Consider the following 17264-nt stretch of genomic DNA (forward strand, 5'->3'; position numbering starts at 1 on the left):
TATGTATATTAAAATAAAAAGTAAAACTGTAAATACGGCGGTAACTGAGAGTACACCTTAAACTGGTTCCGAGCCAATCGCAGGTTACACATAGACGACAACCATTCGCGCTCACAATCGCACACAATTCAAGTCTTCCATTAACCTGCCATGCATGTTTTTGGAATGTGAGAGGAAACCGAAGTGCCCGGGGAAAATCCACGCAGGCACGGGGATAACATGCAAACTCCACACAGGGAGGCTGGAGGGGGAAAGCGAACCCTGGACCGCTGCACCGTGAGGCCGGTGTGCTAACCACTTGGACACTGTGCCACCAAGAAACCTCAGGTGCAGTGGCGGTTCTGGGGGGGGCAACAGGGGCCAGTGCCCCTGTAGCACCGATTCTGGCCCCCCCTGTGCCCCCCCCCCCCCGAGCGCAGATTACGCAGTCGTGCCGAGTCGCCGACGCGAAAGGTGGAACCAAAGTGCGTGATTTAACATTCTAGTCGGACCCTTTAGTGTGCTGCGCCATTTAAAAATGAGCAGGAAAATGAGAAGCAGTCCGCAGAGAAGGAAATTACCACGACACGAGTGCTATTTGCGTGTGTGCGCGCGTGTGTGTGAGTGTGTGCGCGCGCGTGTGTAACTTTTTTAGTCTCCCTTTTTATTTTAATTTTTATTTAACAGGATCAATATATAAGACATTGCCTTTTAAAATTTGGATAATTATATGCATGTAAAACATCTAGCTTCAGTGTATTTGCAATTTTTGTCCCCGGCAGGCTGGTACCATATCATCCCCTGGCTTGAATATTCTCAACAGACGTATTGTTACGCTTGCAGACATTTTAGCCCTCCTAATACAGTTTTTTTCTCATCACTGTAATGTTATGACTACAATTTCAAAGTCTGAAGAAATAAAAAGTCAAATAAGATTTTGAATCTGTCTTTTTAGCCCTGGGTTGAATGTGCCCCCCCATCAAAACCCCTGGCCCCAGCCCGGCCCCCTCAGTGAAATTGATCCAGAACCGCCCCTGCTCAGGTGTGACATATAATCGTAATGAAACATTATAAAAGAGCCATGTCAAAATGTAATATGGAAATGAGCATATGACAAAATGAACAAGTCAGGCAAAGGGCTATTGTATTCACAACTACAGTATTCCTCCATTTTGTATACGACGCATTCGTACTGATTCATGCATACAGCAGTCGGTGCACTTGTGACCATTACAAAATCGTGTTTATTCATGCCGAATGCCGTCAAATAAAGACGTCTCAGACAGATGTGGACTACATACATCACGTAAATACTGTACGCGCATCAGTCCATGACATCAGCGGTCACGCACCATTTTTCTTTTCGTTGCAAATATGGCAAACTTCAAGTAGTCTTTCTGGAATAGCAAGCTTTCAAAAGGAGTTTATACAGTCGCTATTTACATGCCTCCGCTTGCCCCCAAATGCAGTTTCATAAATATTACTCAATAAAAATAAACATTTGGGGAAAAGAATAAAGCTCCAGTGATGCATGAAAACAGCTGTCATTAGTCAAATGACTGCTGTCACAACAGGATTTGAACATTTACAACCCACGAAAGAAAGTCTTTGGTGCACGGTAAGCTTAGTTGAGGTAATCTTCTTCCCACAGCCACTTGTTGTTTTGCTTTGATAGTGATCGTATTAAACCGCCAACAGTGAGTGAGAATTGAACGGAAGCTTATCATCATCGTAGTAATGTCCCTAACGAGGGGTCAATGAACACATTTACAGCCAAGGAGAGAGGAAAAGTCCCAAATGTACAAATATTGCCACACAGTTTTTTTTTCCTTCTTTTAAGACCTTGCACGGACCAAGAACATCCCTTCACAAACCAGCACTGGGTGAGTCCAACGTGGACTGCACTGCACAGACAGGGTGCACAAACTCACGGTTAGTGAAGATAAATATTAGCAGTTAACATGTTGACGAGCTGGTGCTCAAGCTCTGGAACTTCTCCCGTAAGCTCTTCACCAGGTGACTTTCCGACGTCTTGGCTGAACTCGGATCCGTTGACTTGCCGGGACATCGTGAGCTGTCCTCCAGTTGCTCGTCTCCTTCTGCGAGGACGCTGCATCGCGCGGCGGTCAGAGACGGCGGACTGCTCTGACAGCAGGTCCGCACGGGCTCCTGCAGGTTCTGCACTTCATGGAGTGGCAGGGATCCAAGCATGTACTCCAGCGAGCCCCACCTACACAGCAGCTTGGACCGGGGCCGAGGCCAGTCTTGTTCCGGCCTCTCCTTGTACCAGGTCTCGGGTTTTGCCACTGAACACTGCGTCAGGTCTTGATGAGAGTCCGTGCGAGAGCAGCAATTGCACTTGACCGGAGAACATTCCGATGCGTCGTTTGAGGAGCCGGTGTCAGGTCTGCCGGGGTTGTATTTGGAGCGCAGCTCTTGGACATCGGGCCAGTGGAAATTCTCTAACTGAGGGCTTTGCGGGTCGGTCAGCGCGCTGCGGGAGCTGGTTGCAGAACTCGGAGTCTGGAGCGGACTTGGTGTATTCACCTCATGGATGACCATCGGTTCACAAGCGGTCAAGGGCAGTCTCAGGTTGGGTTTACCTGCACACACGGTTGAGCACACGAGTTGAGTCTGCTGCCATAAACCGAGCACAAGGGATATGTGCCGGACCGACTTGCAAGCGGGTGAGCTTTTCTTGCAAGTTTTGGACTTGTGTCTTTCAGAACAAATCATGGTCTACAGAGAGACGGACACAAAAGAATTTCCCAAGGCACTAAATATTCACGTCATTGAGTGGACAATACAGGTATATGTCCCAAAAGTGCATGGATGTCTCTTTCAAACTGATGACTGATGAAGAGAAGAAAATACTGTAGTAAGGGAGGCACGCTTCACTGTCGAAACTGCAGGAATTTCTGGCAAATACATGTGACAACAATCTCTTGGCTTTCTCATGAGTTTTTAATGTGGCCTAGGATGGAAACAAACCCGATCGTAAAGTTTTTCAGAAAAGAACCTCCGAAAAAAATCAAATGCACCTCTTTTCTTGAGTTTCTCCTCAAGGACAGCGGGCATGTTCTTGAATCCTTGTTGAGTGGAGGCCTCCCGGTTCCTCTGCCAGACCATAGGCCGGTTGTTTTTGATGCGCTGGCTGTACTGCCGTGCCAGTTGGAAGACCTTATTCTTCATCTTGCCCATGTCCTGTAAGATCTGGTCCTCGTCAACACTGGTTCTGAAGCTAATGAGCCTGGGAAGCTGGACCAGGCTCTTCCCTTGAGTCATGAAGGTTCGAAGCTGCTTGCAGTCTTGAACGGAGTCGGTCTCTTCCGCGAGTGCATTTGAACCATCAGATAAGGGACTCGTTTCACTCTCTTCTAGAATCAGAGATGTTTGCTTTTTGAGTTTACGTTTTGAAGAGTCCAAACACTCAAAGAAGGTCTTTTTCTCTTCTGCAGTCTGCTGGACTTCCTCTTCCGACTCCATGTCTTGCCAGACTTTGATCATCTCCGATGACGGTCGGAAGTCGTCATCTGTGGTAGAAGAATCCGTGACACTAGGCGATCTCGTCTTCACTTCTTCTGATCTCTGCGGTTGAGCCTTTTGGTGAATGTCCGCATTTGGACTCCGGTCCAAGCCCGGAAGGTCAAACACGGACCAAGAAGTAGGCCTGCAACGGGAGAGGACTTTCCTGTGGACCGGGACTGCGTGCTGGTCTGGAATATCGTTAAGCTGTCGGCTCAAATGCCTGACGAGACCCGCTGGGATGTAGGAGAGACTTTCCCGGCGCTTGATGCTGAAGTTGGCGTCTTGGTGCTCGGCGTGCTCGTAGTATCTCCTTACCTTGTGGATCAGGAGGAGATCCTGTTTGGAGAGGGTGGACCGACGTTCCCCCTCAGTGAGGGCGGGTTCACGCGCAGACGGCTCAGTCTCGGGGGTCACCTGCGGCTCAGAGGGCGACACGGTGGGCGACTCTTGGCACTTTTCTTCCGAGTCCGTGCAGGTGGAAGGGCTTATGAAGACTTCATTAGGGGTCAAGGGTGAGGAGCAGGCCAGAGAGCCCAGATCCTCAGAGACCAGGCTGTTGCGCCGGGATAGGTCGGTGACGAAGCGTTCGGCGATGACACTCGCTTGATCTAACACGGAACACGGTAGGATGCGCCGACTCCCGGCCACCACCTCTTCTTCTTCTTCTTCCTCCTCGGAGAGCTCGCTACTCATCGGCGCACTCGTTTCCTCCACTTGAAGACCCGACGAGTCGCTCCCTGGCCCCTCTTCTTCACCGGCTTCTCTCGAGGTCTCAACGGACTCCGGAGTGACGGCCTCTGGCGCTGGGGAGGGGCAGACCAATGACTCGGGCTGCTGATGGATGACGTTTCCTTGAGTGATACAGTCTGAAGGGAGCAGCTCCTCCAAATGGACCTGAAATATAACAAAATAAGAAATATACAAAAAAGGGACGCAATTAGACATCGGAAGCTGGAGAAAGACAGAAAGCACTCTGCACTTGCCATTCATTCTCTTAACTCATTCAATACCAGCCAAGTCTAGACCAAGTCTGAAAAGACGTCTTTGGGAGAGAATGAGTTAATGGACCACATCAAAGTCATTTAAGCAGTCCAACCAAAATGTTATCTGCAACTTGAGGATGAGTTTGCGTTTACATTCAGAGGCCCGACTGACTTCGATGAGGATGACCAAACCTTGTTTCTAGGAGTCAACTGCTATTTTCAAGTGCATGCTGTGCAATTTGGAGAGAATTCCTGAGAAAATAAGTCTGACGTGCACTCCGCTCAGTCGAGTAAGAGCCCTGCCTCACTTCAGAGCTGCAGTTGGACCTGAAATCTAATCTCAGTGCAGACTGCAGGAGAGCAGGTCCTAATACAATAGTGCCACGCGATTTAAACGGGCCTCAGTGAAATGCGGTGCTCCTGCTCAACTCGATGTCTTAGACTTGTCTATTGTCGCAGTGAGTGAGCGGGCACTTATTCACCGAGCCGGGTTCTTGCAATTTTGCTTCACGGGTGGGGGGTTCTCGAGTCTCCTTTCTGGGCGTGTCTGTCAGCTGAGCGAGATCGCCGAGTTCTTCATCCTGAAAGAGTCGTATCAAAATCTTTTTTAAAATGTAGGCGGCGCTCAGCAGAAGAAACATTCGTCGTCTTGAAACGGCCTTTGAAGAATATGAAGCCTTCCAAATAAAACGACACATATTAAGAATCCGCTGTGCTGCAACACTGGAGGTGATTAGGGAAAACCCGGGAGGGGAAAATGTTTCTCAAAGAGCAACCAAATATTGCGCGATTACAATTGTTGAACGTGGTGGCTGCATGAACCTTTGAAGTCAAGCAGGGATGAAGACACCAATTTAATTTCCACGTAATTAAGAAACGCAGCATGCTGACACCGACACTAAACAGGAAACAGGAGGAAAACAGAAGACAAAGGCAGGCAGACATCGAGCCGTGCAAACTCAGAACAAAACCAGCACGTTGCACCTCGGTGGTTCACAGCGACCGGCGCGGGAGCGCTTCAGCCCACCGCAACATGAATACAAACTGACTCATTCATTGTGCATGGCGCGCACGCAGCTGTTCGTGGGATGCGGACATACAGACAGAGTGTGACGCGGGCCGCCGTGGGCGAAAAGAGGGGTCGAGAGCAGCGGTGAGCGAGCGGAATGGAGCAGGAAACGCGGAAGCCGTGGGTGGCTGGAAACCCTCACCGTTGTGAAGTGAGAAGAAAGCAAAGCCCGGGCTCGATAGTGCCAGCAGGAGATGGCTGCCAACACCGAGCTGGCAAAGTCTGCTACCTGGTGGTCCCCCATCAGTAAATCCTCCTTGTAACCGTCTCCCTCCTCATCCTCCCGTTTTTCCTCTTCCGTCATCGGCAGCTTCAGACCGTCCTCGAATGACGAGGAGCGCACTTCTGCCGGAGCGGAACTTTGCTGCCGCACAGCGTCCTCCGCGGAGGCCCTCTCATCCAAGGGGTCGCTTAGACTGGAGGTCTGCGTCCTGACACTTGGGGACACTTGCGGCTGAGTCGGGTGCAGGGCACTCTCACTCTCTGCATGCTGTGTGTGAGGGCACAGACGCAGTTCGTTTGACAGGGTGCAAACGATTTCTTACCACAGCACACTACTATGGATGAGATTGGGAATACATGTATCGGAAACAGTCCATTTCCAAAACTTACCTTCAGCACATCTGTAAGGAGAGCGGGGAGAAAACACAAGAGAAGCAGTCATTAACAAATGATGGTGTCCTGATATACTCAAGCTCAATGTTTCGTGCGCAATTAAGCCGAGTATCACATGCATCTTGTGCAATTACAGCCGGGACGCAAGCAGGGCCGGTGACCAGACCAGACTCACGGGAGGCCTTGTGATTCGATAAATGTCAATTACAAACCCTCCTTCTCTCAAAGTGAACATGATGCAATTATCCAGGTTGTTGTGTGATGAACAACTCCCTCACCGAGATGGCAAGGTTGACATGAAAAGGATATCGTCATTACATCTGGGTGCAAAATGGATGTAAACTGGGAGCAACTGACTATCACCACGGGACAAGAATACAATGGGGGGGTTTTTCTCTTTTACATCATGATTTATCCATTACAACAAATGTGAGCTGATCTGATGCCTGTTGGGGAAGAAAAAAAAGGACTGCAGAGGACGGAGCCTTGCGCCAATGCCATTTAATGAACGTCATTAAGGGTGAGGCCAGTGGCGTGGGAGCGCGAGTGGGTCTTTTGATCTGGTTAGCAGCCATCTTTGTGCGCAAACAAAGCAGAAGTGCGATGGCAATTTGAAAAGGCGAACCAAAACCGTTAGATGGCTTTGTGGGCCTGTAGACAAAATTTGCATCGACATGACAAAGCTACTTTTGACAAATATGAGGTAAACAACGTACTGACCTTTTGTACTTTTTATAATTTGTTTAGCAGGTTCTAAAAGAGAGGGTGGGAAAAAAAGACAATGAATGAAAAAGACATGACTGAACACTTTGACTGTTGATGTGGAACGGCAAATGGGCAGTCACTTGTGTAGCGTTTTTCTACCTCGGGTACACAAAGCGCTTCACATCGTCACCTCATTCACCTACTGGTGACACAGCACCGAAGCACCAACCTCCGGGTTGGGAAATGACCACGCTACCAATGAGCCACGCCGCCCCAATATATGAATATATGTGAGGTCTGCAATATAGGTCTGCAATCTTACCTGATCTCCTCCTCCCATTCCATCCTGCAAGCTGGAAGTCATCCGGTTGGTAGGAATCGGCTTTCTTCACCCTCTCTGGGCTACAGTGGTACTTCCCAAGACCTACGTGGGAAGACGATGGTCACTTCACTTTTTTTTTTGTTTAATTGGTTTACAAGACATATAAACACAGAATATAAATTCACCCTTTCATGCACCCTGTAACCTGATAACATGATAAACTGTCCACTGCAGTAACCGCTGTCCCCAAAAGGGTTAACTTAATCCAAAACCCACTTTGTGATTTTACAATCACACTCACCGTTAGAATTGTCCACGATAGCTTCTTTTGCCTAAAATTTGAAGGGATTATAACGTTTTGTCACAACGTGGTTAGAAAGAGATGATGTTATTACAGTGAATGCACATTGTTGTGTACCTTTGGCGGAACAATGGCGTTGTGGTTCTCGAGAATGAGCCTCTTGATGTGATGGGCCCAGACACGCTTCTCTTCTACAGATTTGGCCTACAACAACAGGCCCTTGTCCGTGTTATTAAAGATACGGATGACGCATTCCGGGCCCGGGCAACACAAAACACAATGCAGCCCACGAACAGCATCCTAAACTGTGTATTACAGTGATCGTTCTTAAAAATAAAGAAAGTGAAGACTCGGCCCTATTTTTCATCGAGTGAAAAAATAAAATTAAGTGATAAACAGCGTCAAAACATTTATGAAACAATACAGTATAAGTATAGTGAAAAAGAAACATACAGTATCTACTTAGTATTGGCAACTTCAAGAACAGAACACTTTTTTGAAGCACCTTCAGCTTTTAAGATAGAGTTCCGTCTTCAGGAGCAGAGTTACAATAGTGGAGTTTTCCAGTCTAGTTCGTTGATATTTTGCTTTGCCTTTTTCCCCCCCGCCCAAATTGAATTACGCCAACGTCAGACTAAACAAAAGTAGGCTGAGTTGGAGCCGGCTGCCGATTTTGGAAAGTGAAGGACTTGTAGAGTGACACTTTGCCCGGTCTAAGACACAGAATGATATTTATCTGGTGGCCTGACAGCGCGTGAACGACCAAAAAAACAAAAACAAAAGTCATGTCAAGTGGGTTTGTCAACTTTTATTCCAGTCGTTTTACTTTTTGAAAATGCTCCATTTTACTTTATTTTTTATTAGTTTTAGGTCTGCACTCTGTCTCACCCATCGGATGTTATCAGGCACCTCGAAAATTCCTCTTCATTGGTCTCGAGAAAAAAATTGAAGTCCGAAATGCACTCGTAGTTGGAATACCAATCGTAAGGTCTCAAACGAGATTGACACGCTATTTGTCATGAGACAATTGAGGCCGTTCTACAGTCCAACGCTTACCTGCACTGTATGGGGCTGCTTTGGATGCTTGAAGTGAATAACACTGAAAAGCAGGGGATCCTTCGCACTGTCAAGCAGCATCAAGGTGGAACACTAAAAATCACAGTAATATGGATGCTTTATGATTACGCAAGAAGAAAGGGCTGCTAAAATGAACATCTTCTGCTCTCATGAGAATTTAGTAAGACTATGTCTGGAAAGTAAATCATTATAAACGGTGTAAAGCTGTTTGCCCCTCCAAAAGAACACTTTAAAATATGTCCTTACTGCGAAACTTTGATTATGATAAATTAATGGCAGTTATTATTATTATTTTTTTTTTAAAAACACATACTGAGATATACGTCTTGTAGACGTAGTGCTCTCCTCTTCTTTTGGTAATGAGGAGCATCTTTTCAAACAGGAAGAGTGTACGACTGTTCTTCGCCCGCAGGACGTGAAAGGTGCCCTCCAGCACCAGCTCGCCGTAAGTGGTCAGGTCAGGACCCTTCCAGTTGATCAAAAGGGACTGGATCTCCTGCGTATGCATATAAAAAACAAAACAAGACTGCAAAAGCCGCTCAACTTGTAAACTCCAGCGTTAACATTCGTCTCACATGTTACTGTGTTTGTGCGCTGTAATTGTAGGCAAACCTGCACTCTGACAGCGTGTTCGTGTTTCCTCTTCATGTCGTTGATGTACCAGGCCACCCCTGTCATGGTGTCTATGGCCTCCTGGACCACCTCATAGCCCACCTCGTCTGGGCCGAAGTGTTTCGCAATTTCCTTTGATTGGCAAAAAAAAAGGATAAAGGAGAACGTGGCACGGTAATTCAAAGGAGAAGAAGAACGAGCGCCGAAGAGAGTCTTTACCTGAAGAAGCAGGTGATATTTTAGGATCCTCTGCACTGGCTTGAGAAGGAACGAACCCAAAGGAAGCGAACGCTTCAGAGCAGCCTGACGATCCTTGAAGAACTTTGCCAAGGTCTTACTCCTCATGCAGTCAGTTAGTGCTGCGACTGAACTAGAGCATTTATTAAAAGATGATCGTCAGAGCTCCAACATGATCATATCTCCAGGGAATCATATCTCAAGCTGTACGTTTGCAACTCTTACTTTGGATAGTTGGTGCAGTATTGGGTGTAGATTTCAAAATATTCACTCTGGGGAACCAAAGAGAAACAATCCCGTGATACGTATAGCCGCCTGTTTCCTGAAAAACCTTGTGAGGAGGAGGAGACCACCCACCTTATCTACAAAGCATTGGGCAATGGCCACGGGGTCGCTGTCGCACATGTCCAACGACTGCAGCAGCTCACTGAAAGAGATGCAGATGACCACAAAATGAGGAGCGCTACAACATAAATGCATTATTGAAAAGGAATTCATACATGAGTGCCTATTGTCAGTCAAGTACTTATTAGACTCCCTAACGATTCAAAAATATCATGAGATGCCCTTTCTGGCCACTAGTGGGCAGTGCACACTGTAAAATACTTCAGCAGCCTGATTGCAGTGAAGCTGAGCCTCAAGCCAGGTTGGACTTGATTTGAAAGCTCATAAAAGCAGCATCCCAACACGTTTCAATCTGTTATGAGAATCCATGGCCTAAGAAACATACACAGTGCTGAGGAAATTTATTAGACCACGCATCATGACCGCGTCAATAGAGCACACACATCTGAAGTGATTTTGAGCAGGGCAACGATGAAAAACACGCATGGCAGGTTAATGGAACACTTCAAATTGTCGGTAGGTGTGATTGTGAGCGCGAACGGTTTTTCGTCTCTGTGTGTCCTGTGATTGGCTGGCGACCAATTCAGGGTGTACCCCGCCTACTGCCCAAAGCCAGCTGGGGATAGCCTGCAGCACCTCCCGCGACCCGAGTAAGGATGAAGCGGATCGGAAAATGGATGGATGTGTATTGAGAATGAACCTTGTTGCATCATCATGACATTTTGAAAAGAACCCAAGAGGAGAAAAAAAAAAAGCAAAGACATATTTTTTAAATTTGTGACGATAACCTCAGTTGAACGCTGACTGTGAAGCAAGTGGAATTTCCTTTTAGAAGGGAAAACAGGAAGAACATACCAAACAGAAATCGTTCTATGCCACTTTAAATGGCTGTTAAAATGCTACACTTTTTAGGCTTCTGCGGAATTACCAGAGGAGCGGCTCACTATTTGGGGAATGTTAAATGTGTGTTTTGGCAAGAAGTGGGCTCAGCAAGGGCCACCACCTGCTGACATGAATTGCATTTAGTGTCTTTGGTGCCCGCTTGGAGTCACTGGGTGAAATATCAGCACCTAATTAAAGGCAAATTGAATATAATCATATTATTCCCACGCTTGGTTATCAAACTAAAAAGATTACATATCAGTACAAATGCTACAGAGGGAGTAACTGTGGAGAATTAACTCATTCACTCCAAAAGACGTTTTTAAACGTCTTTTCAGACTTGGTCTAGAATTGGCTGGTACTGAATGAGTTCATGATTTAATCACATTGTTTTTTTTTCTCTTCATTGAGCCAGTTCTTGAGTTCTGAGTAAAATCATGTATAGCAAAAATGCGGTGTCGGTATGGTTACAGAAGAGAGAACATACCTGTTGAATTCATAAATGTCCTCAATATTTCCAAATAGAGAACACACTTGCTCTGGTCGTATGGGAAGGTTGCTCGTATCGATAATGTGAGCCAAATAGTCCTGGAACACAGTGGTGGAGACGGGGGTCACGTCACAAATAATGTCGATTTAGGTTGAAATTTGAAGTTCACACAGTTCAGTATAATCCTTACACTTGCAGATTTACACCACAAGAGGGCGCAAGGAAACGCAGGTTTTAGCTAGCCTACTTGGAAGACAACATCACTTGTTATCAGATGTTATTTGATTGTCATTGATATAATCAATAATTATTATGACAATTTGATATAGTTTCGATATATCATACAAACATATAGCGGGGAACGTGGACATGAAACAAACATACACATGTGGAGACCAACTAAAAGAGTATACCAGCAATTTGTCCTGACACCCCTGATGGTGTGTCTGCAAAGACAGCCCAAAAAGTCACACAGTACATCGAGCGCACTTCCCATCTCACAACTGAAAGAAGCGCACAAGCTTTATGGGTGTGGATTCCTCCACAATGAGAGCACGACGCACATGTGACCTTTAGCAAAGTGTGGGAGATAGGGAGGCTCGGTGGTTGCAATTCTACAAGCCGAAATCGAAAATACTTTTGATTACAACTTCGGCCTGCGAGCGACGCCGTTGAAGGGGGCCCTCACATTCTTGTTCATATAATGTTGGGTGTCATGTCTTTTGCGTGGTTGGAGCCAGGTGTCGGGGATGTGTGGCGTTGTGTGAGCCCATCTGGGTCAAACAGCTGTTCTCTCCGCTCCCACTGAATGGACAGTGAAGAATGAGAGGCATGTGAGCGAGCGATAAAACAATATCTAAAAAGACCGGATGGACAGAGTTTGAACAGCCGTCACTGGTTTTATGTGTCGTATCAAAGGGGTGCTTTGATGAAGTCATGGGTGAAGTTTCTCACTTCTTTGCTTCATTTGAGCTACGGTGCGATAACAAAATAACTCATGGGATGAATGTGATTAAGGGTGCGCGGTAATTACAAAAAAAGGGTAGCGGATACATCTGAACAAGAAATATGTTCTCACATTGTAGCCTGTGGAAAGCCCCGCCGCTCTTTTGTACCCCGGGACTGGTGTTTGTGTTGGCTGGAAGGCCCTCGTACGGCTGACTGTACAGCTGTGGCCAGACCGGGCATGTCAAGCGAAATACTAGGAGGTCATGATTTGAATCGTGTTTGTCAGGAGTTAGACTCAGACGCCTGTGCGGCGAGAGACAAGGTGAGGAAAGGTGCTTGTTGGTTTACCGAGAGCCCGTTTCAGAAATGCTTCACATGTTAAAGACATTACCATTAGTAGCAAGAGTGCTCAGGGCTCCTGTTTCTATGCCACATGCATGATTGAGGCCCAACGAGGTTTCCCTTTTGGCTAGTTGTTTCCACACTCCAAAACGTGCAAAGGGATCAATGAATTGTTCAGCGGTAAAATCGTTTTTCAATACAGCACGTCTCTGTGATGGCCACGCCGCAACTCTGTGATGTCCTTTCAAAAGCAAAGCTTGCGCCGTGAAAGACCTGCGTTGTGTCCAAGTATAAACAGCAAATATGAGAACACTCACACCAATGTAAATAAACACACTGATTTATGGACAACATCTTGACCAGGCCATAAACTGCCCCCCAAACATGATCAGCACGGGCTACTAATCTTTCGATCATTAAAGCACACTTGCTAAAAGTCACAACTACTTTCTGGTTGTTCACAAATTTGTTTAAAACTTTAGTCCAGGTAGAAACTGTGAATATCCACAAACGTTTTCATTTGCCGAGCCCGGGGGTCGGCAACACACGGCTCCAGAGGCGCATGAGGCTCTTTAGCGACATCTAGTGGCTCCCTGGAGCTTTATAAAAAATGTTTGAAAATGGAAAAAGAGTTTGATAGTAGGCTAATATAGCTCAAATAGATATAGATACATGTTGCAGCTCCGAAAAAGGAGAGCTGTGGTTTTGGTTTTTTAAAATGTACACTGTATTTATGCTTATGACAGTCTCGACAAACACAGACACATCTGCGTCTGACTCCGTGCCTTCTCTCTTCTCGTTCGACTCGAGAGGCGTTCAAAGACAGCCTCCTAAAAACGGAAATTAATGATCACTTCACTGACACTAAGAAAAGCGAAAATAATGCAAGCGAGGAAATTACAAAATAAATTCTATGGGGGGCGTTTGTGAACACACAACAAAGGAATGAATAACAAACAATTCTGAGACAGTCCAGTCTCCTACATACATACAGCATGTGTTTCCTTCATTGTAAGTTTTATAGAAGGCTTTTATTTTTTTGCGGCTCCAGACATATTTGTTTTTTGTTTTTTTTGTCCTATATGGGTCAATTCTGGGTTGCCGACCCCTGGCCTCGACGATATTTGCTTTCACTGGCTGTAGACATGAAGTCATAGCCCTACATTCTTCCAGATGACACTTTTTTTTTTAAGATTCTGAGGGTGATATGTTGTACAGATGAACAACGCTGACTCACCTCCACGATGCTGCGCAGATCTTTGACATACATGCGCTCCGTTTCGATGATCTCCATGACAACCCGGTCCACGTGGGTCAGTTTTGGGTTGGGCGCCATTGTTTCGGCGACGACGGGCGACGTGGGGACGTGAAGGATCGGCGCACTCTGTCTGTTGGAGGAGGCGTTGGTGTTATTCCACTGGTTGCCGACGAGGTGCGGCTTCCATCGTCCGCTGGACCATCCGAGGGCAGGACTCGGGTCCTTTGTCTGTTCTACGGTGCTTTCGGCCGGGCTCAGCTCCAAGTCGATGTCCTCCTCGCTTGGTATGGGCGGTGTGCAGGAGGAAGGAAGCGTCACGGTGCTCCCAAAAAGGCTGTGACTGTCACGGGATGATCCAGAAGACAAGGTGGACACGAGACTCACTGGACGTTGGCCTTCTCCATTCAATGGCTCTGCGCATAGTTGGTTGTAACAGTCTGGTTCGAAAGCTGCGTTTGTCTGTTCATGTTCTCCGGCGGAAAGGGGAGAGGGTAACCGAGGATATTCTGTCCAGATGAGAAGAATAAAAAAAAATCAACTGGGACATCTCATAAAACCCACTTTTCTTTAAAAAAAAAAAAAAAAAAAAAAAATCAATTTGCATTTTTGGGGCTAACATTTCCAACTGCTACCTTTTTGAATATCTCTAAAAGACACAGACAGTACCTGTGAAATTTTTAGAGGAAAAAACAAACAAAACGCATGTCTTAACGCAAAACTTCAGATGCCCTTTGTCAACTACTGTCCTGTGTGACACATCTTGTGAGATCTCGGCATATCTCCTAAGACTCACGCGAAGAATTTTCCTTTGGGCTCTTTTAATTCTTGCGGTTGCAAGTTCAGCAGTTCCCGATTGGACTTCCTTTGTCAAGCAAACCTTGAGAGCTACAGATACAATACAATACAATACATGCTGATTTATATAGCGCTTTCACAACAGCGACAGCTGCAACAAAGCGCTTCACAAAACAGTTAACATAAAGTAAAATAATATGTCCATCTTTCCAATAACTACGTGCACTTGTTTACACCCCCTTTCAGATTGCGTTTCAATTATATGAGGAGGGGATTTTTCCAAACATATCAAGCCTGGGATGCTGTGGTACTCAGTTGCCACTTGAAAAAGAGCTCAATTTCCTGAGGTATTTGTCGGGTCCAAAAGGGGTCAAACCCAGAATTGAAGTATCTGTCAATGTATTTTCAGCTTTAGGCCAATAAATTGGGAGCAAATAAAGCTACAATTGTAAAACAAAATGGTTCAGGTAAAGTCTATTGCCAAGTGGGGATGGAGAGGATAATTTAGTGCTGCTAGCTGACAGACGGAGCCCACCTTGTCAGTTTGAAATCCTCTCGGCTACATCGGTGTTGACACGCTAGCATAAACGCTTATCATTAGCTGTACATCACGGAAAGTCAGCCCGCATTTGAAAAACTTCACCGTCAAGCCCAAGAGAAAATGTGGAAGAGGTGGTGGGATTCACTTTTCGCCAGCAGAGCCACTTGACTCGACTGGAAAATACAACCGTGTATTGTTCTTCTTGGATTGAAGCGAGCTATGCGAGCCAGAAATTTCACATGAGAGCAGTCGAAGATGTTTGACAGCTGAATGATGGCCCCTCGGGTTTATTCACATGAGTGCACATCTGGCACCGTCTTTTACTTTCCATGACTCAGTCCCGGGCTGAAAAGAGGACTTGTGCGCGCTCCTGTTACTCTTGTCTACTCGCTCCACTATCCACACTAAGTCAGCCAAAGCAATGCGGTGGCAGAAACAGAGGAGCGGACTCGTGGGGAGGATAACCGCCGTGACAAACTATAGGGTTGATGGTGCAAAAAAGGGAGGGCGGCGGTGAGCGATTACACACCAGTTTGAATGCGCCAACTGCTTCCTTTGCCAAGTCGCTCTTCTGAGTCGTGCCACGTTTGGCCTCGGCGTGGGTCAATATTAGATTCTGACGGCAGCATAAATATGTAAAAGTATTCCAGTGTTGAAATTGCAGCTCTAAAAATGCCCTTTTTCAAGACAGTTGGGTCAATTTTTTTTTTTTTTTTAAACAGAATCGATTTTGAAACAAAATATTTAATATTTGCTACATTCAAACAAGTGTACTATGTTAAGTTTGAAGAAATACATTCTGCTGTTTAAATTCCTCTTAGCAAGTCTCAGTGTCCCATTTGGGCTAACTAGTACCCGCTGGTATCATGGTATTTTTTGTTTTTTTTTAAAGATACTATTCGACATAGCAAAAAGGCATCAGTCAGTGTGCTGCAGTTCGCGCTTAATATCTGTCATCTCGCTCCATCCTTCCTTTCAATGCTCAAGCCTCCCATCTCTGCTCGCTGAGAAAGAGGGGTGGGCATGGGGGGGGGGGGCACCCGGCCTCTCAATAACTTCAGAGGCGGCTCATTTACTGAATGTTGCAAGCAGCCAATCATATTGTGCCCCGCTTAGAAGTCCCCTCGAAAAATTTAAAGAGCTCATTGCCGGTGACACTATTAAGAGGTTACTGAAACGGTGACTTTTTAAAGCCATGGTAAAAACATCCAACTGGTATTCAGCCCATGGCTAGTCTGGTCTACAAAATGCACTTCTTCTTTCTCTCCTCCCATCCAAATATTCTTTCAAAATAACTCAACAGTATACTGCGGACGATGCCAAGTAAGAGGGAAGGGCAGAAATGCCACAATAAGCACTCTTAAGCCAAAATAAAAAAAGTTAACAGTTACTGGAGACTAGACCGCTGAAAATCATTTTCAAACTATGATAGGGTGAAGGATCACTAGTTCACTTAACACCTGCGCAAGATTCCAGCATAGCTCGTACCACAGCTTTGGTCAACCACGAGATGAATTCTCTGCGACTGAATCCACTCACGACGTTTCTCCATCAACAGAGCTTCGGCGGAGCGCTGGCTCAGTGCAATCCAACGTAAAGTGGTTCAAGTCTTCTTGTTATGCAGGAAAGAAAAAAAAATTGTGAGTGAGGATGAGAGGGAAGTAGTCTTGACTCTCGTCAACATCTGCAAACAATTGCGGTTCATCTCAGCGGGATGTGTCGACACCTTGACAAGGCCAGACCTATTACCGTGTCACTCCCATCACACTGGATGCGTACAATTCCACCGGTATGGCATTAAAGTTGAAACGAAGCACCATTTGAGCCACATCCACGGGTTTGTGCACTTCCGTTTGTGTGCAAACTCCACTTTAAGGCTTTTACATATTTGGATTCTTTTGGCTTTTGACGCTGCATGAGACTAATTTAACAAACCGTCTTTGTTGTATGATTAATTTTTGCTCAAAGAGGCACAATATTGTTTTAGTTTTCTGGTTATTGGATGAACACATTCTTCGAAAGAAAGGACTCTCCAGAGACAGTTAACTATTTGGACTACTGTAATTTCACAAGAGCCCCTTGAGGCTGCTTCCTTTCAAAATGTCCTCTCGGGCAGCGGTTCTCAATTGCAGTTAACAACAAAATCATTGTTTTGTCTTGTAGTGAATGATGATTAAAAATGAGGTAGTTCACAAACCGGTGAATCCTTCAGTCTGGTCCCGAGCCGAAAGCAGA

General features: G+C 46.0%; 1 protein-coding gene across 1 annotated transcript in view; it reads right to left on the minus strand.

Moving 5' to 3' along the window:
• Window positions 1-1106: 1106 nt before the first annotated feature.
• LOC147196333 (pleckstrin homology domain-containing family G member 3-like) overlaps window positions 1107-17264 on the minus strand; it is a 28664-nt gene continuing 12506 nt past the window's right edge. Inside the window, exons 3-19 of the mRNA XM_086127725.1 lie at window positions 13673-14199; window positions 11143-11243; window positions 9786-9855; window positions 9654-9700; window positions 9411-9561; window positions 9192-9323; window positions 8893-9075; window positions 8559-8651; window positions 7620-7706; window positions 7503-7533; window positions 7202-7303; window positions 6895-6927; window positions 6172-6182; window positions 5702-6049; window positions 4973-5071; window positions 3021-4401; window positions 1107-2582 (exon numbers count right to left, since the gene is read on the minus strand). Coding sequence (XP_085983851.1) covers window positions 1936-2582; window positions 3021-4401; window positions 4973-5071; window positions 5702-6049; window positions 6172-6182; window positions 6895-6927; window positions 7202-7303; window positions 7503-7533; window positions 7620-7706; window positions 8559-8651; window positions 8893-9075; window positions 9192-9323; window positions 9411-9561; window positions 9654-9700; window positions 9786-9855; window positions 11143-11243; window positions 13673-14199 — 4043 coding nt within the window. The 3' untranslated portion in view covers window positions 1107-1935. The remainder of the gene's footprint in view (window positions 2583-3020; window positions 4402-4972; window positions 5072-5701; window positions 6050-6171; window positions 6183-6894; window positions 6928-7201; window positions 7304-7502; window positions 7534-7619; window positions 7707-8558; window positions 8652-8892; window positions 9076-9191; window positions 9324-9410; window positions 9562-9653; window positions 9701-9785; window positions 9856-11142; window positions 11244-13672; window positions 14200-17264) is intronic.

Source organism: Hippocampus guttulatus, chromosome 13 (genome assembly GCF_054856545.1).
Source record: "Hippocampus guttulatus isolate MCC_2025c chromosome 13, RoL_Hgut_1.0, whole genome shotgun sequence".
In the NCBI taxonomy this organism is placed as follows: Eukaryota; Metazoa; Chordata; class Actinopteri; order Syngnathiformes; family Syngnathidae; genus Hippocampus; species Hippocampus guttulatus.